Source organism: Macaca nemestrina, chromosome 20 (assembly GCF_043159975.1).
Source record: "Macaca nemestrina isolate mMacNem1 chromosome 20, mMacNem.hap1, whole genome shotgun sequence".
Lineage (NCBI taxonomy): Eukaryota > Metazoa > Chordata > Mammalia > Primates > Cercopithecidae > Macaca > Macaca nemestrina.
The window spans coordinates 58,555,836-58,581,148 of NC_092144.1; the positions used below are offsets into that span (position 1 = coordinate 58,555,836).

The following is a 25,313-nucleotide window of genomic DNA, read 5'->3' on the forward strand; positions in this document are numbered from 1 at the left end:
GCCCTCAGTCCTTATCATGTCTGTTCCACTCTTTTCCCTTGAGTGGCGAGGGTGGGTAAGAATCCCACAAGGTCACTATTGGGGTCTCTGCACTGGGTCACATTTCCATAGCATCCTCTGGAGCCATCATTGGGGCACCACCTTGACAGTGATGGATTGGAAGTGGTGAGAGGAGGGAAGCACTTTTTTTTTTTTTTTTTTGGGACAGAGTCTCACTGTGTCGCCCAGGCTGGAGTGCAGTGGCACAATCTCAGCTCACTGCAACCTCTGCCTTCCAGGTTCAAGCAATTCTCCTGCCTCAGCCTCCCTAGTAGCTGGCATTACAGGTGCGCACCACCAAGCCTGGCTAATTTTTGTATTTTCAGTAGAGACGGGGTTTTACCATGTTGGTCAGTCTGGTGTCGAACTTCTGACCTTGTGATCCGCCCACCTCGGCTTCCCAAAGTGCTGAGATTACAGGCGTGAGCCACCACGCCTGGCCAGGAAGCACTTTTTTCAGGCCTGTTGCACACTAAGTCCTGTCATTACTCCTTGAGTCCCCACACTGGCCAGGGGAGGGAGGCACAAGGAGCCTCCTCTTACAGTTGAGGAAGCAAAAGTTCAGAGAGAGAAAATGCTTCCGCCTGTGGAGAGAACACCAAAAAGAAGGGCCAACAATGGGACCCAGCCCTGTCACTCAAGCCCAAGCCCTTTCACTCCCCACGGTGACCAAAGACTAAAAACCATGGCGTGTGAGGAGTTGGTGAAGGAACGAGGTGCTGAGTCCGCAAACGAGATTCAAGGGAGACCCTTGTCTTCAAATATTTCAAAGAATATCTTCGGGGAGGAGGGGTTTTTATTCCAGGAGAACCCCAGTGGTAAGCGGGGGACTCAGGCACAGGCCACAAACATTCCGACCTGTAGGAGCCAGGCAGGAAACCCCAGTGGGTGAAGCGCCTATTAAGGGAGTAGTGGGGACAGGGCCACGTCCAGGAGGGGCAGCCTCCAATCAGCGCACATTCGGTAACGGGGCCTGAAGTTTCTTTTCTTTTCTTTTCTTTCTGAGATGGCATCTTGCTTTGCAGCCCAGACTGGAGTGCAGTGGTACAATCATAGCTCTCTACAGCCTTGACCTCTTGGCATCAAGCAATCCTCCTGCCTCAAGCCCCAAAGTAGCTGGGACTACAGGTGTGTGCCGCCACTCCCAGCTAATTTTTCAATTTTTTGAAGAGATGGGATCTCACTGTTGCCCAGGCTGGTCTTGAACTCCTGGGTTCAAGCAGTCCTCCTGCCTTGGCCTCCCAAAGTGCTGGGATTCTAGGCATGAGCCACCACTTGGCCAGCCTGGGGTTTCTAGAACAGTGCTGTCCACTTGAAATCTGATGTGACACCCAAGGAGAGTTTAAAATAGTCTAGTGGCCACATTGAGAAAAGTAAAACAAGGCTGGATGTGGTGGCTCATGCCTGTAATCCCAGCACTTTGAAAGGCCAAGGTGGGCGGATGACTTGAGGAGGCCAGAAGTTCAAGACCAGCCTGACCAACATGGTGAAACCCCGTCTCTACTAAAAATACAAAAATTAGTCGGGTATGCCTGTAATCCCAGCCACTTGGGAGTCTGAGGCACGAGAATCACTTGAAACCAGGAGGTGGAGGTTGCTGTGAGCCAAGATTACGCCACTGCACTCCAGAACGAGACTCTGTCTCAAAAAAGAAAAAAGTAAAATGAAACAAGTGAAATTAATTTTTATATTTTATTTATGTCAATATATCCAAAATATCATTTCAACATGTAATCAACATAAAAATAATTAGTGAGGCATTTTCCACTCTTTGGTACTAAGTTTTTGAAACCCATTGTGTATTTACACCAATAGCACGCCTCAGTGTGGACTCGCCAGGTTTCAGGGGCTCAACGGTCACACATAACCACTGGCCACCCTACCAGACTGTGCAGCTATAGAAACTCCAGTTTTTCTACGACAATTTGGACATCCATTCTGTGAGAGGGTTTTAAAATGTGAAATCTGCCGGGCGCGGTGGCTCACGCCTGTAATCCCAGCATTTCGGGAGGCCGAGGCGGGTGGATCATGAGGTCAGGAGTTTGAGACCATCCTGGCTAACATGGTGAAACCCCATCTCTACTAAAAATATAAAAATTCGCCGGGCATAGTGGCGGGCGCCTGTAATCCCAGCTACTCAGGAGGGTGAGGCAGGAGAATCGCTTGAACCCAGGAGGGGAGGTTGCAGTGAGCTGAGATTGCGCCACTGCACTCCAGCCTGGGCGACAGAGTGAGACTCTGTCTCTAAATAAAATAAAATAAAATGTGAAATCAGGCCAGGTGCGGTGACTCACACCTATAATCCCAGCACTTTGGGAGGCCGAGGTGGGTGGATCACAAGGTCAGGAGTTCAAGACCAGCCTGACCAACATGGTGAAACCCCACCTCTACTAAAAATACAAAAATTAACCAAAAAACACAAAAATTAACAAATACAAAATTTACAATTTGTATTTGTAAAAATACGAAAATTAACGACAACCAGCAGGTACCTGTAGTCCCAGCTATTCAGGAGGCTGAGGCAGGAGCATTGCTTGAACCCAGGAGGCGGAGGTTGCAGGGACCCGAGATGGCGCCATTGCACTTCAGCCTGGGTGACAGAGCAAGACTCCATCTCAAAAAAAGAAATTGAAATCGGTGGGCAACAAATACAAAATAAACGTTGGGTAGGCCAAATGAAACACACCGCCCGGGGCCATCGTGGCCTGCAGAGCACTAGTTCACAAAGCGGACGAAAGGATACGAGATGTGGGGAATCAAATTTGGGTTCCATTAGTCCTTTTCTGGAGGCTTCCTGTGTGGCTGGCCCTGTACCTGGAGGTGTAGAAATAACTACGTGAGGCCGGGCGCGGTGGCTCACGCCTGTAATCCCAGCACTCTGGGAGGCCGAGGCAGGCAGATCACGAGGTCAGGAGATCGAGACCATCCTGGCTAACACGGTGAAACCCCGTCTCTACTAAAAATACAAAAACTTAGCCAGGCCTGGTGGCGGGCACCTGTAGTCCCAGCTACTCGGGAGGCTGAGGCAGGAAAATGGCGTGAACCCGGGAGACGGAGCTTGCAGTGAGCCAAGATCGCGCCACTGCACTCCAGCCTGGGCGATAGAGCAAGATTCTGTCTCAAAAAAAAAAAAAAGAAAAAAAAGAAATAACTACGTGGTCCCGCTGGGCGTAGAGAGAAAACAGCAGCAGCGCAGGGAGACAGGAAGTGTTCTGACACGGAAATGAAAGGACTCAGCGCTAGACATCCCTCTGGATAAGCTTGGGTGTGTCACTGGGCCCGAGTTGTATTGGCTATAAAACTAAATAATTAGATTTTTTTTTTTTTTTCAAAGACAGGATCTCTGTTGCCCAGGCTGTTCCCACCTCAGCCTCCTGAGTAGCTGGGACCAAAGGTGCAGGCCGCCATGCCCGGTTAGTTTTTTGTTTTTTATTTATTTATTTTTTTTGAGATGGAGTCTCACTCTGTCACCCAGGCTGGAGTGCAATGGCTCAGTCTCGGCTCACCGCAACTTCTGCCTCCCAGGTTCAAGTGATTCGCCTGCCTCAGCCTCCTGAGTAGTTGGGACTACAGGCGCATGCCACCCAGCTAATTTTTGTATTTGTAGTAGAGATGGGGTTTCACTATGTTGGCCAGGCTGATCTCGAATTCCTGACCTCGTGATCCACCCACCTTGGCCTCCCAAAGTGCTGGGATTAGAGGCGTGAGCCACCACGTCCGGCCTCTTTTTTTTGTTTGTTTTAAAGAGGGTGTCTCACTCTTTTGCTCAGGCTGGTCTTGAACTCCTGGGCCCGAATAATTCTCTCACCTCCACTTTCCAAAGTGCTGGGATTACAGGCGTGAGCCACTGCATTCAGCTAAAGAATTGAACCGGATTCAGATGGATGCTTTTCAGACTCTTCAAAGAGATGCCAGCCAGGCACGGTGGCTCATGCCTATAATCCCAGCACTTTGGGAGGCCAAGGCGGGTGGATCACCTCAGGTCAGGAGTTCAAGACCAGCCTGGCCAACATGGTGAAACCCCATCTCTAAAAAATACAAAAATTGGGCTGGGCACAGTGGCTCACACCTGTAATCCCAGTACTTGGGGAGGCCGAGGCAGGTGGATCACTAGGGAAGGAGTTCAAGACCAGCCTGGCCAAGGTGATGAAACCCCGTCTCTACTAAAAATACAAAAATTAGCCAGATGTGGTGGTGGGCACCTGTAATCTCAGCTACTTGGGAGGCTGAGGCAGAGAACTGCTTGAATCTGGGAGGCAGAGTTTGCAGTGAGCCAAGATCGCGCCACTGCACTCCAGCCTGGGTGACAGAGCAATACTTTATATTAAAAAAAAAAAAGGCCGGGCGCGGTGGCTCAAGCCTGTAATCCCAGCACTTTGGGAGGCCGAGACGGGTGGATCATGAGGTCAGGAGATCAAGACCATCCTGGCTAACATGGTGAAACCCCGTCTCTACTAAAAAATACAAAAAACTAGCCGGGCGAGGTGGCGGGCGCCTGTAGTCCCAGCTACACAGGAGGCTGAGGCCAGAGAATGGCGTAAACCCGGGAGGCAGAGCTTGCAGTGAGCTGAGATCCGGCCACTGCACTCCAGCCCGGGCGACAGAGCGAGACTCCGTCTCAAAAAAGAAAAAAAAGAAAATCAGCTGGGCACAGTGGCAGGCACCTGTAGTCCCAGCTACTCGGGAGGCTGAGGCAGGAGAATCGCTTGAGCCTGGGAGGCAGAGGTTGCAGTGAGCTGAGATTGTGCCACTGTACTCCAACCTGGGCCATGAAGCAAGACTCTCTCTCAAAAAAACAAAAAAGCAAAAAAAAAAGAGATGCCTCGGGGCTGGGTGTGGTGGCTCATGCCTGTAATCCCAGCACTTTGGGAGGCTGAGGCTGGAAGACTTGAAGTCAGGAGTGTTTGAGACCAGCCTGGCCAACATGGTGAAATCCTGTCTCTACCAAAAAATACAAAAATTAGACCGGGTGCGGTGGCTCACACCCGTAATCCCAGCAACTTTGGGAGGCTGAGCCAGGTGGATCACCTGAGGTTGGGAGTTTAAGACCAGCCTGGCTAACATGGTGAAAGCCCGTCTCTAAAAAATACAAAAATTAGCTGTGTGTGGTTGCGGGCACCTGTAGTCACAGCTACTTGGGAGGCTGAGGCAGGAGAATTGCTTGAACCCAGGAGGCGGAGGTTGCAGCGAGGTGAGATCGCATCACCGCAGTCTGGCCTGGGTAACAGAGGAAGACTCTGTCTCAAAAAAAAAAAAAAAAAAAAAATTAGCCAGGTTTGATGGTACACGCCTGTAGTCCCAGCTACTCTGGAGGCTGAGGTAGGAAAATCACTTGAACCAGGGAGGCAGAGGTTGCAGTGAGAGAAGATCGTGCCACAGCATTCCAGCCTGGGAGAGTGAGAAAAAAAAAAAAGAAGAAAAAAAACAGGTGGCTTGGGTTGAGTAGGCAGCAATACAACCCCTTCCCCAGTCAACCCCAGCGAGTGAGCAGCCCTGCTCCTGTTTTCCATATTCGGCTTCCAGGCACAAATCTAAACAGAAGGTCCCTTGACTTAAGAGAAAGAAACAACAACAAAAAAAAACACTGAAAAACCACATAGCGTTGGTTAAACACACAAGTTCTAGCATCACAAAGCCCAGGTGCAGAGCCCACCTTTGCCACTCACCCCTCTGAACCTGTTTCCTCATCCACAAACTGCTCCCTCTGTAGGGACGCCGTGAGGGTCGCAGGAGCTCATCCACGCAACACACAGGGCCTGGCCCATTTCAAGAGCTCAGGAAACACCAGCTCCCGGCCTCCTCAGGCTTCCAGAGCCAGGCTCCAGGGAAGCCGCAGGCAGTTATACAGTTTAGGAAGGTCTTAGAGGACATCTAGGAAGTTTGACCTAGTCAAGGGTCAAAAATCCAAAAGCTAACAACAGCCAGGCAGGTAACATAAGTGAAGAAAGTAGGCCAGGTGTGAGGCCAATCTGGAGAGAGACAAGGAAAATATTTCACTTTCCTCTTAACTTCGCAAACAAACAAAAATAACCACATGGCGTCAGCCCAATAATAAATGTAACAAGCCTGCAGCCAAGTCCTGGGGACTGTGGTGAAAAGAGCTGCGTCCCATCCATTCAGATCCAGCCATCTGTTGCCATCCAGAAATGAGGACCCAGCATTGTTAGACTGATGGTTTTTTTTTTTTTTTTTTTTTTTTTCAAGAGAAGCCAGAAATCTAGATTCTAGACTTTAATGTGAAAATCTGGTTTTTAAAGGCTAGCGACCCATTATTTTTTTAAGAAAACAATGCCTCAACAAAAAATGTCAAGTTAGGGTGGGACGGGGGCTGCCCACGTGTGGTCCCTGACATACATGCTCTTTTTTTTTGTTTTGTTTTGAGATAGAGTCTCACTCTGTCGCCCAGGCTGGAGTACAGTGGCGCAATCTCGGCTCACTGAAACCTTCGCCTCCTGGGTTCAAGCAATTCTCCTGCCTCAGCCTCCTGAGTAGCTGGGACTACAGGTGTGCACCACCACGCCCAGCTAATTTTTTTCGTATTTTTAGTAGAGACAGGGTTTCGCCATGTTGGCCAGGCCGGTGATCCTGACCTCAGGTGATCCACCTGCCTCGGCCTCCCAAAGTGCTGGGATTACAGGCATGAGCCACCACGCCCAGCCAATGCTCCTGAAGGTCCTCTGCAACCCTGAGGGTTTGGAGAACCATCAGACAAGTTCTGTGCCAAGGTAAGAAGACTCTTCAAGATTCTCTCCAAAACTTCTTCCCAGCAGCACCGCAAGGAACTGCACAGCTGAGAGTCTTGGGAGACCCAGTTTCTCCTCTTCCTGCTCCTCCCAGGCCTTGTCGCCTGCAGATGGTCAACAAGGCAAAAGCAGAAGCAGAAAGAAGGGCAGGGGCGAGACCCCACACACGCCAGAGACAGAGCGGCAAGGAGCAGCGAAAGAAAGGTTTCATTTTCTTCTGTTTATTTCAAGAGAACAAAGGATCAACCATCAGTTCTGTACAAAAACATGGTGTGAGAGCCATGGGACCCTCGGCCCAGCCCCCTTCCTGCACTTGAGCCCCGGGCCCCCCTAATTTGCCAAAAAACCATGAGAAGACCAAAAAACTCAAACTCTGGGGGAAAAAATTACTATGAAAAAAAATCAGGGGAGACCTTCCTGGGCCTCCCTTTCTCCCTATCCCCAACCTAGAAATTTAGGGGGGGTTGCAGTTCATGGCCATGGCAGGAGGTGGGGCAGATGGGTGTCGGCAGATTTAGTGTTTGGCAACCAGTGGGGCTGGGGGTGGGATCTGGGAGGGAGCCGAGGGGCCTGGGGAAGGGAAAAGATCTTGGACCCTGCCCCGGCCCCCAGGACACTCAAAAACACTTTATAAAAATTGGGGCCACAGAGTAGAAGAAAAACGAGTCATCAGAATCAAAAACTAAAGAGTGGAAAGATTTTTTTTTTTCTTCTCTAAAAGGCAAAAAACTACAAACAGCCCAAGTCCTGAGCTCCCCAAGACCTGGATCCTCCACTGTCCCCCTGAAACCCGGCAGGAGGCGGGATGGGGAGCGCGAGAGGTGGGCTCTTAAAAAAGTCACCCCTGGATGGGAAAGTTCTTCATCTTCTGCCGCCTTCCTCTGCCTCCCGCCGCTGCCGAGGAGAGAGATGGAGAGGACTGGGGCTATGCCGGCAAACTCAACTTCTTCCCCTTTAGGACTGTGAGGAGAGAAAACAGGGAGGACGTTACCGCTGGGGCCCCTGCAGGGAGGGGACAGTCTCCCACAGCCAGAGCAGGGCAGGCACACTAGATGGGCAGGTCCACAGGGAGGGAGGTCCCCAGGACTCACAAATACATTCCTGGTTTCTTTCTTTCCTACCCCTTCTCGCTACTGGCAATTCTCTTTCTTTTTTTGAGACAGCATCCCACTCTATAGCCCAGGCTGGAGTGCGGTGGCATAGTCACAGCTCCCTGCAGCCTTGACCTCCTCAAGCAATTCGCCCACCTCAGCCTCCCAAGGAGCTGGGACCACAGGCATGCACCACCATGCCCAGCTAATTTTTTAATGTTTTATTTGTTGTAGTGACAGGGTCTTGCTATGTTGCTCTGGAACTCCTAAGCTTAAGCATTCTCCCAAAGTGTTGGGATTACAGGCATGAGCCACTGTGCCTGGCCAATTCTCTTTCTATGTATTTTTTTAAGGGTTTTTGTTTTGTTTTGTTTTTCTGAGACAGGGTCTCACTCTGTCACCCAGGCAATCACAGCTCACTGCAGGCTTGAACTTCCCAGACTCAGGGGATCCTCCCACCTCAGCCTCCTGAGTAGCTGGAACCACAGGTGCATGCCACAACACCCAGCTAATTTTTCTATTTTTTTGTAGAGACAGGGACTCGCCATGTTGCCCAGGCTAGTCTCAAACTCCTGGGCTCAAGCCTTCTGCCCGCTGTGGCCTCTCAAAGTGCTGGGTTTATAGGCGTGAACCACCACGCCCGATCGATTATCTCTCTTTACTTGTTCATTCACCATCTCCTCCACCAGAATAAAAGGGAAATGGAGGTCTTTGTCTGTCTTTTCTCCTCCTACTGTATCCCCAGAGCCTAGCACCTGGCTGGGGACACAGAAAGTACTCAATACGTTCGTTGAATGAATAAATGAACGAATCTCAGTGGGCTGAGTCCCTGCCCTGCCTGGCCTGCACTCCAAGTGACACGGGGGCTAAGGACAGAGGCTAACGGTCTGAATTCCTAGGAGGATGGTGGGCCTGCAACCCCAGAAACCAGGTGAAGAAACGCTCCCTCCTTTGCATAATACAGGGGTAAGGAGACAGACCCCAGGCTCCAGGGAGGGCAGGAGCCGCAGAAATAGGAGGTTCCCGTCCAGCCGCCCCACATCCCGGCTACCTTTGGTGATATAGAGGTAGAAGAAATCGCAGTAGAGGACTGTCTGGACCAGGCCTGCCACGATGGCGATGAGGTCGAAGAAGCCCTCGAAATGGTAGCGCCAGATCCAGTTGAAGAGATAGAGCGTGCGGTAAACGCCCAGCGCAAACAAGTAGTGGCTGGTGATGGTCTCCGCCTCGCCAGTCTTGCTCACCATGAACAGCTGCGGCAAGATGGCCACCGACTCCAGGTAGATGGAGAAGGTCCAGAGGATCTGCAGAGAGACCAAGGACAGGATGAGGTGGGAGGGGACAGGGCGGGAGAGAAGGCAGAGGACGACATGGCAGTTACAGGTGCTGCGAAGGTGGAGAGAGAAGGAAGGTAGTCCAGGCGCTGCCACGTGCCACACACAGTTCTGCCTGAGTTACTGGTATCTCTGATTTAATCATCACCATGGCCCGGCGAGGAGATCCTATGATTAGCACACTTATTCTACAGATGAGGAAACTGACACCAGAGAAGGTAAGATACTCGCCCAAGACCATGTAGCCAGCAAGCAGCAGAGCAATGATTCGAACCAAGGATCTGCGGTCCATCCTCATGAATACTTTGCAGTCGAGCCTCTCTGAAAGGCAGGCTGGGCTGGAATCTTGCCTTGGAAATTTCCCTTCCTTTTTCTTCTTTTTGAGATGGAGTTTCACTCTGTCACCCAGGCTAGAGTGCAGTGGAGCGATCTCAGCTCACTGCAACCTCTGCCTCCTGGGTTCAAGTGATTCTCCCGCCTCAGCCTCCTGAGTAGCTGGGATTACAGGCGCCTGCCACCACACCCAGCTAATTTTTGTATTTTCAGTAGAGACAGGGTTTCACCATGTTGGCCAGGCTGGTCTCGAACTCCTGACCTCAGGTGGTCTGCCCGCCTCAGCCTCCCAAAGTGCTGGGATTACAGGCGTGAGCCACCGCGCCCGGCCCACATGCCATTTCTTGCGGCATGTTGCACATGCTGTTCCCGCAGCAGGAAAAGCTCTTCCCCACACTGTCACACATCTGCCTACTCCATATTCGCCCAGCCTCAGCTCATCAGTCACCTCCTGAGAGGGACCCTCCCTGGCCATCCTTCCCCCAGGACTGTCACACCATCTTATCTCCTTCCTGGCCACCCGCACCAGCAATTGAGCTCCGTGAAGGCTGGGATCCTACTTGTTCACCCCACGGCCGTAGCACCTAGTACAGTTCTTGAATGAGTGAGGAAATGGGAGCGAGCATCTATAAAGGGGTCCCCATGTGCTCAGCACAGGCCACCATTTAGGGAACAGTGACAACCATCATTCATGAGCAGGACAGGACATCATGGGACAGGGGAGAAGACATCTGCCAGCCCCCTTTCAGTCCCCAGCTCCCTGAAAGTGCCACCTGGGGTGATGTGTGATCTGCAGACACACTGAAACCTCCCCTCAGAGTGCAAAGCCAGGTGGCAGGTGTGGCTCCTCGGCTGTCTTGGTTAGTGGGAGGAAGGTGGGGGCACCAGGACCTGTTCATAACAACTCCAGCTTTTCTAGCATTTACGACATCCAAGGCACCGCTCCTTAGGGTGTTCACTGGCCTGAGCCTTAACCCCATGAGGTAGGTACTATTGTCATTCCCATTGTACAGATGAGGAAACTGAGGCCCAAGGGATAAGAAACGTGTCCAGATTCCCACTGAGGCAGGTAGAGTCCAGGACCTGCTCCCAGAATCCTGCAGAATCCTGCAGAATCTTCCAGGGAGGCTCTCGTCAAGCCAGGTTAGTTAATGCTGCTGGGACACGAAACCATGAAATTCATGCCCATTCAACTCTTACCCCTGGGGTTGCCCTTAGGGAATAGAGTCATAGCTCAGGCAGAGATAGAAGGTCTGTTGCATTTTTTTTTTTTCCTGAGGCCGAGTTTCGCTCTTGTCACCCAGGCCGGAGTGCAGTGGCGCAATCTTGGCTCACTGCAAACCTCCGCTTCACGGGTTCAAGTGATTCTCCTGCCTTAACCTCCCAAGTGCCTGGAATTACAGGCACTCACCACCACGCCCAGCTAATTTTTGTATTTTTTTTTAGTAGAGACAGGGTTTCACCACATTGGCCAAGCTGGTCTTGAACTCCTCACCTCAAGTGATCCACCCATCTCAGCCTCCCAAAGTGCTGGCATTATAGGCGTGAGCCACTGCACCCAGCCCTATTGCATTTTTATCTATTCCATGATGTCGAATTTTTTATTTTTTTATTTTTTATTTTTTTGAGACGGTGTCTTGCTCTGTCACCCAGGCTGGAATGCAGTGGTGCGATCTCAGCTCACTGCAACCTCTGCTGGCCAGGTTCAAGTGATTCTCCTGCCTCAGCTTCCCGAGTAGCTGAGATTATAGGTGCGCGCCACCACGCCCGGCTAGTTTTTGTATTTTTAGTAGAGATGGGGTTTCAGCATCTTGGCCGGGCTGGTCTTAACTCCTGACCTCGTGATCCATGATCCACCTGTCTCAGCCTCCCAAAGTTCTGGGATTACAGGCATGAGCCGCTGCGCCCAGCCTGTCTGAATTTTTAAAGAATATTTTCCTTAGGCCAGGCATGGCAGCTCACACCTGTAATCCCAGCACTTTAGAAGGCTGAGGCAGGCGGATCACTTGAGGCCAGGAGTTCAAGACCACCCTGGTCAACATGGCAAAACCGTCTCTCCTAAAAATACAAAAAAATTTCACCTGGGCATGGTGGCCGCTGCCTGTAATCCCAGCTACTCGGGATGCTGAGGCATGAGACTCTCTTGAACCCGGGAAGCAGAGGTTGCAGTGAGCTAAGATCATGCCACCGCACTCCAGTCTGGGCGACACAGCAAGGCTCAAAAAAAAAAAGAGGCCTGTGTTCTGGTCTGGCCTCCTCCACCTTTAGCAAGCCGCACTACCTCCCTCAGCCTCAGTCAGTCTCCCCATCCTCAAAATGGGTCTAGTAATCCCTAGTCAACAGGACAGTTATGAGCTAAGTCAAGGGCTTGGATAAGTGATCCAAGCAAGGTGATAACAATATATTTGCAAAATCCAGGATTCCTGCCACAGTATGATGCAGCCTCCCTCTGGTATCTCTGACCCATGGGCCAAAGTCACCCTCTGTTGGATTTGTCTGGCCTGTACAGTGCTTTTAGAGCTATATTTTGAAGGCCAGGCACAGTGGCTCATGCCTGTAGTCCTAGCACTTTGGGAAGCCGAGATGGGAGGATGGCTTAAGACCAGGAGTTTGAGACCAGCCTGGTCAACATGGCAAAACCCCATCTCTACTAAAAACACAAAAATTAGCCAAGCATGGTGGCAAGCGTCTATAATCCCAGCTACTCAGGAGGCTGAGGCAGGAGAAACACTTGACTTGGGAGGCGGGAGCTGCAGTGAGCCAAGATCACGCCACTGCACTCCAGCCTGGGCGACAGAGCGAGACTCCGTCTCGAAAAAAGAAAGAAAGCAAGCAAGAAAGCAAGATAGTTTGAATCTGTGGCTAAAATTTTAAAATGCGACATCTTGCCTGAAAACTCCTGAATTATGGCTTCTGTTGAAAAGATCAGCACATCTGGCCACCCAGGCCTATCTTCCTATAAGGCAGGAGTGGGCATAGGTAAGAAAAGGTTGCCCTGAATTTATTATTCCTGCCAGGCCCCAGGACGCAAGAGATCGCAAACTTAGCATTGGTTCTCCCAAAATTCCTCCCAGGAGTTTGTACAGGTTCCAGCAAAAACACCATAGAATAAAAAAATCATAACAGCAAACATTTAAAAGTATGAGAGATGGGACTAAACACTTCAGTCACCGAACACTGACACGGCACTTCCTACCTCACCCCAGACACTGTGCTTTATTCATACCAACCTCTCATTTGAACCCGATGACACAGGAACTGATTATCTCCATTTTACAGATGAGGAAACTGAGGCACAGGGTAGTTATGTGATTTGCCCAGAATCCCATAGCTGCTATGTGGTAGAGGCAGGATCCAAATCTTTACACTCTGATTCTAGAGTCTTTATGTGTTTTGACACCAGGCAATGCTCCAAAATCTCAGTAAATTCTCACAATGACCTGATCACAACTTTACAAATGTGGAAACCAAGGTACAGAGAGGTCAAGTCACATGCCCAGGATCATGCTAATAGAAACTAGCAGATTTGGGGTCAGGCATGGTGGCTCATGCCTGAGGTCAGGAGTTCGAGACCAGCCTGGCCAATATGTTGAAACCCTGTCTCTACTAAAAACACAAAAATTATACTGGCGTGGTGGTGGGCAAATCTGCAATCTCAGCTACTCAGGAGACCGAGGCAGGACAATCACTTGAACCTGGAAGGTGGAGGTTGCAGTGAGCCAGAATCGTGCCACTGCCTCCAGTCTGGGCAACCAAGCGAGGCTGTTTCAGAAAAAAGAAAGAAAGAAAAAAGAAACTAGCAGATTTGGAATTCAAATTCAGGAAGGCTGGGCCAGGTGTGGTGGCTCACACCTATAATCCCAGCACTTTGGGAGGCCAAGAGAGGCAGATTATTTGAGCCCAGGAGTTTGAGACCAGCCTGGTCAACATGCGAAACCCTGTCTCGACTAAAAATACAAAAATTAGCAGAGCATGGTGATGTGCACCTGTCTTCCCAACTACTCGGGAGGCTGAGGCAGGATAATTGCTTGAACCTGGGAGGCGGGGGTTGCAGTGAGCTGAGATCGTGCCACTGCACTTCGGCCTGGGCAACAGAGTGAGACTCTGCCTCCAAAAAAAAAAAAGGATCCCTAAGCCTCAGTTTCCTCATCTGTAAAATGGGGCTGCTGAGAAAGGTAAGTAGGTGAAATGCTTAGGGTAGTGACTGACACATAGTGAGTCTTGCTGATGTTGTGTGAATCTCCTCTGACCCCACAGCCCATGCACTGAACTTATGCGTCCTAAAATAAGGCAGTTTGGGCACAGCCTGCAGAAGGAAGCCTGTGAGAGGGTCTCCTGTCACCGCTACTCTGCCACAACCATCCCCCCAAATAAGGAGTCACAGCAAGGCACCTACCTCCAGAGGGGTGAAGTCATGATTGACTAGGAATGCCAGAATGGCTGTGGGAACGACCAGGAACTCCACTCTGAATGTGTCATGGTTCCCATCGTAAGTGGCTTTGAACTTGCTATAAATCAACCAGACCGTGGTGAAGGAGCAGGCTATGTAGACCACCTGAGGAGGAGGATGATAAGAAGGGGCCTCAACTCACAGGCCTCAACTCCAGACCCCTCCCTCAGACCCAGGAGTGCAGGCCCCCAGCCCCTCCTCCCTCAGACCCAGGAGTCCAGGCCCCCAGCCCCTCCTCCCTCAGACCCAGGAGTGCAGGCCCCCAGCCCCTCCTCCCTCAGACCCAGGAGTCCAGGCCCCAGCCCCTCCTCCCTCAGACCCAGGAGTGCAGGCCCCCAGCCCCTCCTCCCTCAGACTCAGGAGTCTGGGACCCACACCCGGCTCCAGTGCTTCAGTGGGGGCCAGAGGGGTGGGGAGGAGTCTCTACCTTCATACACGTGTTGTAGAGTGAGATGTAGTTGGTGAAGAGGTCCAGATATCGGGCAGTGAACACCACAGCAAACAGGACCTGGCTCTTCCCTGAAATTCCTGTGGTCCAGAGAGAGACAGAGAGAGGGAAAGAGAGAGAGGGAGAGAGAGAGAGAGCGAGCAAGAGAGAGAGGAGGCTGGGGGTGGGCTGCATGGGCAATAAACTAAGGCACGGCGCCCGGGACCAGCCTGGAGGCAGCTCTGGAGTGCAGCTGTCCCCGGAGGCCTCCCCAGCCCGCCCCGCCTCATCAGGGCCCTTTCCCACGGCCCACAGCCAGGGGGCAGCCCAGGCCCCCGAAGCTACTCCAGCCCGAGGCTCCGTCCCAGACTAGGCCTCATGGCCACCCCTGACCCCCTCAGGGTCCTCCTTCAGTCCGGACCTGAGGTGGGGCCTAGGGAGGACCTCCCCTGACCTCAGCCCCCCGATCTGGTCACCTTCCTCCCGTTCCCTTCCTGGCCGCCACGGTCCACGTCACCAACTCACAGCCACCTCCCCGCCTGCCATGGTTCCCTGTTCCCGGTCCGTGAACCCTCGGGCTGCCCAGACTGAGGCTGGGGGTGGCTGAATTGGGGGCCTAAAGCCATTCACATCAAACTGTATGCACCCCCGCCAGTCTGGGGAAGGGAGCTGATCCCCTGGAGACCCAGAACCTAGAAGAGAGATCCCCCAGCAAGCAGTGGGGGTGGAACCTGTGCCCCTAGTGCCCCCAAACCCTGCCTGAGTCCTGGGACGCCCCCAACCCCCGCCCTCAATCTCTCTCCTTCGCCAGCCCTGGTGGGCCTCTCACCGGCACACGAGCGGGACTTCCAGATTTTGAGCAGTAGCAAGATGATGGCGAGGAGGTGGGAGAGGTCTCCCAGGAATCGGAAGAGATTCATGGCTGGGGGGCCCTGGCAGGGCTGAGTGGGAGGGAGGCAGGCTGGCGGGGGGCTGCCCCCCGAGGCTGCTGGTCTGAACGGGAGGCTGGGCTGGGGGAAAGGGAGAGGGACCCTAGGTGCGCTCCGCTCCGGGGAGGGGACTCTGGGAGGGGGAGCAAAGGCCGGAGCTGGCGGCGGAGCTGGAGCCGGGAAGAGGGAGGAGAGCGGGAGGGGGAGGAGTCCGGGCCGGGAGGCTCCGCCCCCGAGGGCGGGGCCCGGATCCCCGGCGCCCCCTATCGTCCACCTCCTGCTTTGCCGTGGCGGCGCTAAATGCACCCCCAAAGCTGCCCCTTAGGAACTTGGGAGGGTCGCAGGGCTCGGAAAGTGCCAAATCCGGCACCGGCTTGCCCAGGCAGTCTGTGTCTCTGGAAGGGACGCAGTCTAGTACACCACCCTCAGCCCTTGCAGGGATGTAGAGGCTGCCCTCTGAGCTTTAAAAATCCTGCAGGAACCCAGAGGCTCAGCTGCCAGCTTCTGCCCCTTTCAGGCACTCTAGCTCCAATCCCCCAGAAGACAAGAAAGATACCCCACCCACTTCCTCCCCTAGACCCAGGACTCAAGGCCCCAGCCCGTTCGTCAGACCCAGCAGTCTAGGTCCCCAGCCCCTCCTCCCTCAGACCCAGGAGTCCAGGCCCCCATCCCCTCCTCCCTCAGACCCAGGAGTCCAGGCCCCCAGCCCCTCCTCCCTCAGACCCAGAAGTCCAGGCCCCCAGCCCCTCCTCCCTCAGACCCAGGAGTCCAGGCCCCAGCTCCCTCCTCCCTCAGACCCAGGAGTCCAGGCCCCCAGCCCCTCCTCCCTCAGACCCAGAAGTCCAGGCCCCAGCCCCTCCTCCCTCAGACCCAGGAGTCCAGGCCCCCAGCCCCTCCTCCCTCAGACCCAGGAGTCCAGGCCCCAGCTCCCTCCTCCCTCAGACCCAGGAGTCCAGGGCCCCCAGGCCCCTCCTCCCTCAGACCCAGGAGTCCAGGACACCAGGCCCCTCCTCCCTCAGACCCAGGAGTCCAGGCCCCCAGCCCCTCCTCCCTCAGACCCAGAAGTCCAGGCCCCAGCCCCTCCTCCCTCAGACCCAGGAGTCCAGACACCCAGCCCTCCTCCCTCAGACCCAGGAGTCCAGACACCCAGCCCCTCCTCCCTCAGACCCAAGAGTCCAGGCCCCTGTCCCTCCTCCCTCAGACCCAAGAGTCCAGGCCCCAGCCCCTCCTCCCTCAGACCCAAGAGTCCAGGCCCCCAGCCCCTCCTCCCTCAGACCCAGGAGTCCAGACACCCAGCCCTCCTCCCTCAGACCCAGGAGTCCAGATCCCCAGCCCCTCCTCCCTCAGACCCAGGAGTCCAGACCCCCAGCCCCTCCTCCCTCAGACCCAGGAGTCCAGACCCCCAGCCCCTCCTCCCTCAGACCCAGGAGTCCAGGGCCCCAGCCCCTCCTCCCTGAGACTCAGCAGTCCAGGGCCGCAGCCCTTTTCCCTCCTAGGATGCTGTTCTTTGGAACTTAGGGTCCCACCCCCCACCATCTTATGGCTCAAGCTTCCTAACCTTAAGAATCTAGATCTACGGTTTCTTTCTCCCTTTACGACCCACACATTTAGGCCCTGATTCTCTTCTTTTTCAGGAATGTGCACCTCACTCTGCTCTCCCAGACCTTGAGGATGAAGGAAACAGGAACCCCACCCAGGAAGCTCAAGGCTGAAACTCTGACCCAAACTATCTCAGGAGCCCCTGGCCCTGGCTTCCTCCCTGCTCCAGAATTTCTGCCCTGCCCACACACACACACACCCTCTTCCACCCTCAGAGGCCCAGCGGTCCTGCCCCATGCTCTACCCTAGAGCCGCACCGGTGGCTTTATAAAAGTGCCGGGCCCAGCCCCCTAGGAGGGGAATAGTGGGCATCTGGGTGTGGGACCCTCGGGGAACAGCCTGTGGTCTGGACTCCTGCGTCTACGAGGAGACAGATGCTGCTTCCCTTCTGGATGATGGGGTACCCACAGGTGATGGAGGCCAGGGTCCCTCAATAAAAGAAGGGGAGCAGGCATGTTGGTTTCTTCAGAGGGTTGGAAGGACTGGGTCCAAGGGGGACATCCAGGAGTCTTGGGTCCCTGAAGGTGGCTTGTACTGGGGGAGAGTCTGGATGACAGAGTCCTTAAAAGAGACTCTGACTTGGAGGCGGGCCCCAAATCCCTGGGTCCCAGTGGAGAGGGGACTCCTGGGTCTGAGGGAGAAGGGACTGGGGGGCGGGACTCCTGGGTCCACGGTGGAGACCTGGTTTTCAGGCCTGGCCTTGTGGGGCAATAAAAGCCACAGATTGGGTCTTAGTATGGCGAACACTGAAGTCAGGGAAAGGCCTCCTGTTTCCAGAGCCTCAAGGCAGGGATGGGGCAGAAGGCAACAACCCCCAGACCTGAAGTCTAGCTCTGAAGCTGATGTCTCCATACCGAGTTCTGAGTCCCTGCTCAGTCCCCAACCCGACTTCTTCCTTCCGTTTTATTTTCAGCCCCTCACTCCCCTGTCCCAGGAGGAAGGCAGAGGCTGGTAGCTGGGGTGGGGGGCGGCCCCCTCCCCAAGCCTAGCAGGAGGAGGGGTCCCCAGGGAGGCCAGGAGGGGGGGCTGTGGGTCTCCCGGCAGTGGCGGACGGGGACTGAATGTTAATCGCATCCCGAGTGAGTGTGTGTGTGCGAGAACACAGCAAGTGTGTGAGTCCCTCCCGCTCCGGCTCCTCCAAGCCGCGGCCGCCGCCGCCACCCTCGCCCGCAGCCTCCCGCAGCCTCCCTCGGCCACCGGTGCCCTGCTGGGGGGTGTCGCCTGGGTGGGTCCGCCTGGCCCCCAGGGGTCTCTCGAGCGTCTGCCATCTGCCCGGTGAGGATCTGTATGTCCGGGTGTCTGAGGCTGGCTGGTGGAGGGGGGGTGTGTCTGTAAGCGCTGCGGCGGTGGAGGGAGGGAGGGGTCTGTCTGTCTATACCGACCCTGAGCCGCCTGCCTGGGTGTCATGGGGCCCCCACTCCTTCCCCCCGGCCCCCCCAAAGCCAGATGGATGGTGTGTACCTGGGTTCTGTGCCTCCTGCCTGCGTCCGGCCAGGCGTCTGGGCGTCCCCGGCTGCCTGTGTCCTCCTGTCTGTCCAAACAGCCCCTATTGGCAGTGGCAGCCTGGCCCCCATTAGACCCCCCACTCTGTGTGTGTGTGTCTGTGTGTGTCCCTCCTCAAGCTCTGGGGGTGTTGGGGAATCCCAGGGAAGTGAGGTCGTGCATGTGTGCGTGTGTGTGTTTCTGCCTGTGTTTGAGAGTGGGGGCATCTGGGGGGGTCTGGAGGTGGCCAAGCGAGGAAGGGAAAAGCAGTTCCCTAAGCAGGCAATCTCCCGCTCCTCACACACACACACACTAGCCACCAGCTTCAGAGGTGACCCAGACAGACAGACAGACACAGACGCTGGAAGGGGGGGTGGGGGGGCTGAGGGCACAAAGCGGGGGTGCGAGTGAGCCAGGGAGAGGCGGGACTGGACACATGGAAAGGGGGGAGGAGCCGGGGCTGAAGCGGCAGAGGGGGGCACCCCGGGTGGGCGGAGGGGGGATCCCCACGGGGTCGGGGCAGCAAGAGGACACCCCGACAGCCTCCGCAATGTCCGGGGCCCAACTTCCAGAGCAACATGTGTAGCCACGTCCTCGCCTAGTCCAGGTGGCCGCAACCTTGGGGGAGAGACAGGGCAGGACAGGACCAAGGAAGAGGAAGGAGAGACGGAGCCAGGGACAGACAGGAGGTCTGGGCTGCCGCTGCTGCCGCCACCACCACTGCTGCTGCCCCGGGGCCTGCCCCCCGACATCGGCTCTCTGAGCCCTCCTCGGAATCTTGGGGTCACTGGACACCGGGTTCCGGTCCTGGCCCCCCCACCATCCCCCCAACAGAACAGGGTCATGAAAAGGTAAGGCGGGGACAGGGGATGCAGGGGTGGTGGTGGGAATGTGGACCCCCAAATCTAGGACAGGGGAAGTTGGCCAGGAGCCTCTTGGAGGGAGGGGGGTTGAATGGTGGGCAGGGGTCTTGACCCCCACCTAGCTCCCCTGTCCCTCAGGGACTCTCCTCCACCCTGTCTCTCTCTCCCTCTCTGAGCCCCTTTTTCCTAGGTCCCTACACCTCAGACCTTTCACGCCCCCCATTTCTCTGACACTTGACTCCCTCTCCCCAGCCCCACATACCTGATGCCCCATATCCCTGTGCCTCCATCTATCTCACTTCTCCCTGTACCCCCCTCCCTGCATCAGTCCTCCCCATCGCCGGCCGGCCCTCTCCCTCTCTCCTCTCGCTCTCCCCTCCCATGTCAGAGCTATGAGTCTGCTATTAATACCCCTGCCAAGGACCTTGAGGGCATCCAGGCCCCCAGCACCCCTCGCCCCAAGCTCCCACCCCTTCCTCAAGGTTCTGGAACACCCTTACAGCCTCTTCCAAGCATCAGGATTCGGGTGGGGAGAGACCGGTGTTGTGTGTGTTGGGGGGTGAGGGGGGAGGAAACGGGATGCCGTCTGCAGCACAACTCGAGGTTGCGGGGGGGAGCTGTTGATCAAAGTGGCCGCTTCTCTATTCTGTGTTGGATGCTGTGGGGGGCAATGAAGACAGGGACACCCTAGGAATTTCTGGCACCCTCCTCCTCCTCCCCGCTTGGGGACAGGCTGTGCTATGTACAGGATCTAAGTGGGGTGACTAGGGAGGCTGGGGCTGGGGGGGGCACCCAGGATGTTGGGAATGATGGGGTTTGAAACCTTAAGGGAGGAGAAGAGTGGGAACCCAGACTCCTGGGTCCTTGGGGGAAGAGGGGAGCTGGGGACCTGGACTCTTGGTTCCTGCGGGGAGAGGAGGCTGGGCACTGGAGTTCCAGAGTCTTGGGGCAGGAGGGCCCAGCCTCCTGGGTCCTGGGAAAGAATAGGACCGAATGCCCAGACTCCCAAGGCCTGGGGGAGGAAGGGTCTGCCGGAAGGACTCCTGGGTCTTTATGGGAGGAGGTAGGCGATAGCGCTTCTGACTGAGGAAGGACAGGCTGGGAGCTCAGTCTCCTGAGTCCCTGACAGGGCAGGGGATGAGAGTCAGGGACTTTAGCCTTGTGCAGATGGAAGTGGAAACGGAGGCTCACGAGGAGGTGGAGATGGAGGCGAGGGTGGGGGTGGGGGGTGTCGAGAGGCTGGACTCTGTGATCCCGGAGGGCGTGGGTTCTGGGGGCTGGGCCTTCAGAGTCCTGGAGGACTGGGGATGTCCCTCCTCTGTCCCTGGAGTGGGGGAGGCTGCTCTCCCTAATCCCTGTGGGAAGGAACTGAGCATGCAGCCCCCGTGAGAAGGGTGGGGCCAGGGGCTGCCCTCCTGGGCCTCGGCAGGGAGCAGGACCCGGGGTCCCTAAGAGCAGAAGCCAGGTAGGGGTGGGTCTGGGAGAGGCAGAGGAGGGGCTGGAGGGTGAGCAGCCACTGGGAAGGGAGGGGAGCGCGAGTGTTAACCCCGCGGGGGCCAGGCCACAGCTGTGGGTTATTTTGGGGCGGAGTGGGGGGGTTATTCTGAGCGCTGATTGAGCCAGCTGCTTGGGGAAGGGCAATGGAGAGGAGGGGCAAAGAGGAGCCAGGACTGGGGAGGGATGGGCATACTAGGAGCCCCCACCCCCTTCCCTGGGGAGACAGGGGCCGCGATCTCTGGGAAGGTGAGGTGGTGGGCAGAGGGGAGGGGCTGTGGTCTCGAGGCAGGGGGGTGGGGGTGGGCCTTTCCCCCACCCTGGCTGGCTGTGGGGTGGACGAGGCCTGCGCTACCATGGCAACCGGACAGGAGCCTGACAGCCAGGAGAGAACCCTTCCCTGTCTGGACCCTCACCCCTTCAGGAAGCCCCTAGTGCAGACTCCAGTCCTTCTCTGGGAACCAGGAGTCCAGACTCCCAGTGCCCTCCTCCCTCAGTCCCAGGCAGGACCCAGGAGCCTGGCTTCCAGCCCAACCACCCCAGGCGGCTAGTATTCAACAGGGGACACAGGAAGAAAGGCTGTATTTCTTCTAATTTACCAAATTGCTCCAGGCTGGGTGCCAGGGACCCCTCCGCCCCACCCAGCTCTCCACAGCTGTGCCCCCCAACCCCACATCCCAGCTGGGGCCATGACTCTCTTGCTTTGAGAATGAGGGGACAGGGGCAAGAGTAAGGGGACAAAATGGGTTAGGGGTCTGTGGTCAGGGTGAAGGGTAAGGTCACCCAGGGATATTCTCTCCTTGGGGTGCCCCACTAATTTCTCTTTCTCTCTCTCTCCCCACACACCTGACCCCTTTTCCCTCTCTCATTTTTTCTCTCCCTTTTATTTCTGCTCCCTCCTGCCACTCGCTTTCCCCGCCTTACTTTCATGTCTGTGCTGGGCACCTCCCTGGTGGGGGTCCCGATCTTGGCCTTGCCTCGCTATTTCTGTCCTCCTGTTTTCGCTCCGCTCTGCCTGCCTCCCTCAATCTCAATTCTGTTTCCCCATCCCTTATGTGTGCGTGTCTCTTGGCGGCCTTGGGGTCTCCATCTCCCTCTTCCTGCCTTGCTGTCTTCTTCTCTGTCCAACTTTCTTGCCTCACTTCTCTCTCCCGCCTTCCTGCATCTCTTCCCGCCTCTATCATCCTCTCCCTGGGCCTCCCTCATTCCCGTTTCTGTCACTCCGTCCTCTCTCTCTCCGTCTTCTCCCTGTCTCTGTTGCTTCTTCCGTCTCTCCCTTTCTTCCTGCCACTCTTTCCCTCCCTGTCTCCCTGGGTCTCTCTCTATTCCTATCTTGATCCCATCTCTGTGGGTCTCCCCATCCCCACCTCGTCTGTCTCTCTTCCTCTCTCCCCTCTTACCTCTGTATCTTCCCCTGACCCCATTATCCACCCTTTGCGTCTCCCCCAATCCCATACACCACTTCTTCCTACCTCTGTCTCGCCCTATCTCTGCGTCTCTCCCTGTTTCACCTCTTCCTCTGGTGTTTCTTCCCCACCTCTCTCTTCCACCTCCCTCTGCTGTGTCTGTGTCTCCCTCTGTCTCTGCCTGTCTCTCCTCCATCTCTCTCTCCCTCTGCCCGTCTCTCCCTCTCTGCCTGTCTCTCCTCCATCTCTCTGTCCCTCTGCCCGTCTCTCCCTCTGTCTCTCTCCCCTCCATCTCTCTCGTCCTCCGTTCCTGTCTCTCCCTCTGTTCCATCACCCCGACCGCTCCCTGTCCTCCCCATCTCGGCGCCTGTCCCTCGCTGCATCTCCTCGGTGTGTCTCTCTATCTCGTCTCCCTGTCTCTGCGTCTCCCGTCTGTGCCTCCCTCTCCTCTCTGTCTCTCCCGGCCCTGGCGCTCAGAGGCCGCCCGGCGGGGCCCGCAGGCGATGCGCGGCGCCGGTGGCCCCCGCGGCCCTCGGGGCCCCGCTAAGATGCTGCTGCTGCTGGCGCTGGCCTGCGCCAGCCCGTTCCCGGAGGAGGCGCCGGGGCCGGGCGGCGCCGGTGGGCTCGGCGGGGGCCCCGGCGGGGCGCGGCCGCTCAACGTTGCGCTCGTGTTCTCGGGGCCCGCGTACGCGGCCGAGGCGGCACGCCTGGGCCCGGCCGTGGCGGCGGCCGTGCGCAGCCCGGGCCTGGACGTGCGGCCTGTGGCGCTGGTGCTCAACGGCTCGGACCCGCGCAGCCTCGTGCTGCAGCTCTGCGACCTGCTGTCGGGGCTGCGCGTGCACGGCGTGGTCTTCGAGGACGACTCGCGCGCGCCCGCCGTCGCGCCCATCCTCGACTTCCTGTCGGCGCAGACCTCGCTGCCCATCGTGGCCGTGCACGGCGGCGCCGCGCTCGTGCTCACGCCCAAGGTGCGCGCGACCGGGGGCGGGGCGGGGCCACAGGAGGGGCGGGTCTGGGACAGCCAGCGGGGGCGGGGCCTAGAGGGGGCGGGGACTGTCCTGTGGGTCCGCATCTGGGACAAGCTGGGCCCAGATGGCAGGCAGGGCTTAGGGCTAGGTAAGAGGCGGGGCTGACTTGGAGCGGGCTGGTCTGTAGGGTAACCTGGGCTGTTAGGGTCAGAAAGAGGCCAGTCCTCGATGATCAGAGTATAGGGAGGACGTGGGCCCATTCATTGTAGGTAAAGGTCTGTGGAAAAGGCGAATCGAGGGAAGGGTTGGGGACTGGTAACGAAAAGGGACTAGCCCCAGATGGCAAAATCTGAGGGAGGGGTGGGATCTAGGATCAGCGCAGGAAGAAGTCAGTTGAAAAGGAATGGGCCCGGGCGCGGTGGCTCACGCCTGTAATCCCAGCGCTTTGGAAAGCCGAGGCCGGCGGATCACTTGAGGGCACAGGAGTTTGAGACCAGCCTGGCCAACGTGGTGAAACCTCGTCTCTATGAAAAATACAAAAATTAGCCGGGCGTTGTGGCGGGCGTCTGTAATCCCAGCTACTCGGGAGGGCGAGGCAGGAGAATTGCTTAAATCCGGGAGGCGGAGGCTGCAGTGAGCCGAGATCGTGCCACTGCACTCCAGCCTGGGTGACACAGTAAGACTCTGTCAAAAAAAAAAAGAAAGAAAGAAAAGAAATGGAGTTCAGAAAGAAAGGGGCGAAGTCTAGTGGAGAGGTGGCAGCCAGGAAGTATCAGAGGTATCAGGTACCAAGGACAGAGTTTAGGGAGGCGTTCGGCCAGTTAAGCATAGGGTCTAGAGGTAGGCTAGGGATGGAGGAACCATCTTCTAAGTGGAAGAGTCGGAAAAGAGGAGGAGTCATTAGAGAGAGGAGGACGAGCAAGGGGTAGAACTAGGAAGCAAGGAATTGAGGTTTAGGGAGAGGCCAGCCAGGGAAGGAGTGAGTCAGGAAAGGGGACGGGGCTAGCCAGTTAGGGCGGGGCAAGGTAGGGGCGGGGTCTAAGCACTCTAATAAAGGGGTGGGTCTAGGGAGGAAGCCGGTCCTGAGAGTAGGGTTTGAGAAGGGGTGTACCCCCTGTGAGGTGTGGAAAGCTAGAGTCCAGAGGATGGGCAGGAGGATGAAGGCTTATGGTGGAGACGGACCCAGCCAATGAGAAATCAAAGCCAGGAGCCTGCTGGGGAAGGGATGGTAGAGGCTGGAGCTGGCCAGAGCCTGGAGAAAGGCCTGACTCCCAAGGGCACAGAAGGACCCAGTTATGGCAGACCTCTGGTAGAGAAGGAGAGAATTGGACGAAGCCTGCCCTGTGGATTGAGAAGAATGGGTAAACTAGGAGGTGGGGCCTGAGAAGGGGCGGGGCCTCTTCAGAGGTGGGGCCAATGCAACCTTGACGATGGAGCCACCTGAGTGGGTAGAGCTTCATTCAATCTGCCCATTCCCTGCTGTGCGGGCCTGCGGCTGTGTGACTGCATCACTGTTGTATGCAGAGGCTCCTAGTACTCCTGTCCAGAGCGTTCTGGGAAGGACCTCTGTCCAACTTTTTTGTTCCCCTTGGCATGGTACTTTTCAGAGATTTGTAGGTAGATACCCTGGGAGGCAAACTTATTTCTTAACTGCCACTTCCGAGGCATACTCAAAGACGTGATCCCTCGTGCCTTCATTGCTGCTGAGAAGTGTGGTCCGCTCTGTTTCATTGTCCGCTGGGCACTGTGGTCGGCTCAGTGTACGCCCATAGCATTCTGGGAAATGTAGTCCCCTTGCTGTCCCCGGATGGAAGAAAGAGTGATCTTCGCAGCTCCATCTGTGCCCCATTGAATGCTGGGAATGTGGTCCCCTCAGCCCACCTTCACCTACTGAAGGAAGAGGTTCTCCTTGCGTTACAGTAAGACCTCATTTCCGGCCAGATGCCGTGGCATACGCCTGTAATCCCAGCACTTTGGGAGGCTGAGGCGGGCGGATCACCTGAGGTCAGGAGTTTGAGGCCAGCCTGGCCGACATGGAGAAACCCGTCTCTACTGAAAATACGAAAATTAGCCGGGGGTGGTGGCGCGTGCCTGTAATCCCAGCTACTCAGGAGGCTGTGGCAGGAGAATCGCTTGAACTTGGGAGGCGGAGGTT

At 56.0% G+C, this 25,313-nt stretch overlaps 2 protein-coding genes across 2 annotated transcripts in view; one reads left to right on the plus strand and one right to left on the minus strand.

Annotated features, from left to right (window-relative positions):
- Positions 1 to 6,982: 6,982 nt before the first annotated feature.
- LOC105478636 (KDEL endoplasmic reticulum protein retention receptor 1) lies at positions 6,983 to 15,531 on the minus strand. Its single transcript, XM_011736149.2, has 5 exons — positions 15,247 to 15,531; positions 14,418 to 14,518; positions 13,937 to 14,095; positions 8,925 to 9,177; positions 6,983 to 7,742 (listed from the first exon to the last, which is right to left on the minus strand). Exons 1-5 carry the CDS (start codon positions 15,335 to 15,337, stop codon positions 7,708 to 7,710), a joined length of 639 nt encoding a protein of 212 aa, XP_011734451.1. The 5' UTR covers positions 15,338 to 15,531; the 3' UTR covers positions 6,983 to 7,707.
- A 5,982-nt stretch (positions 15,532 to 21,513) lies between these two features.
- LOC105478638 (glutamate ionotropic receptor NMDA type subunit 2D) overlaps positions 21,514 to 25,313 on the plus strand; it is a 52,715-nt gene continuing 48,915 nt past the window's right edge. Inside the window, exon 1 of the mRNA XM_071087341.1 lies at positions 21,514 to 23,158. Coding sequence (XP_070943442.1) covers positions 21,713 to 23,158 — 1,446 coding nt within the window. The 5' untranslated portion in view covers positions 21,514 to 21,712. The remainder of the gene's footprint in view (positions 23,159 to 25,313) is intronic.

Excerpts from the sequence above, each read along its gene's own strand:
- LOC105478636 (XM_011736149.2), bottom strand. The coding sequence starts at position 15,337 with ATGAATCTCTTCCGATTCCTGGGAGACCTCTCCCACCTCCTCGCCATC. Across the intron at positions 14,519-15,246 it reads GAAGTCCCGCTCGTGTGCCG|GAATTTCAGGGAAGAGCCAG; the intron begins GTGAGAGGCCCA and ends TCTGGACCACAG. Across the intron at positions 9,178-13,936 it reads ATGACTTCACCCCTCTGGAG|ATCCTCTGGACCTTCTCCAT; the intron begins GTAGGTGCCTTG and ends GTCTCTCTGCAG.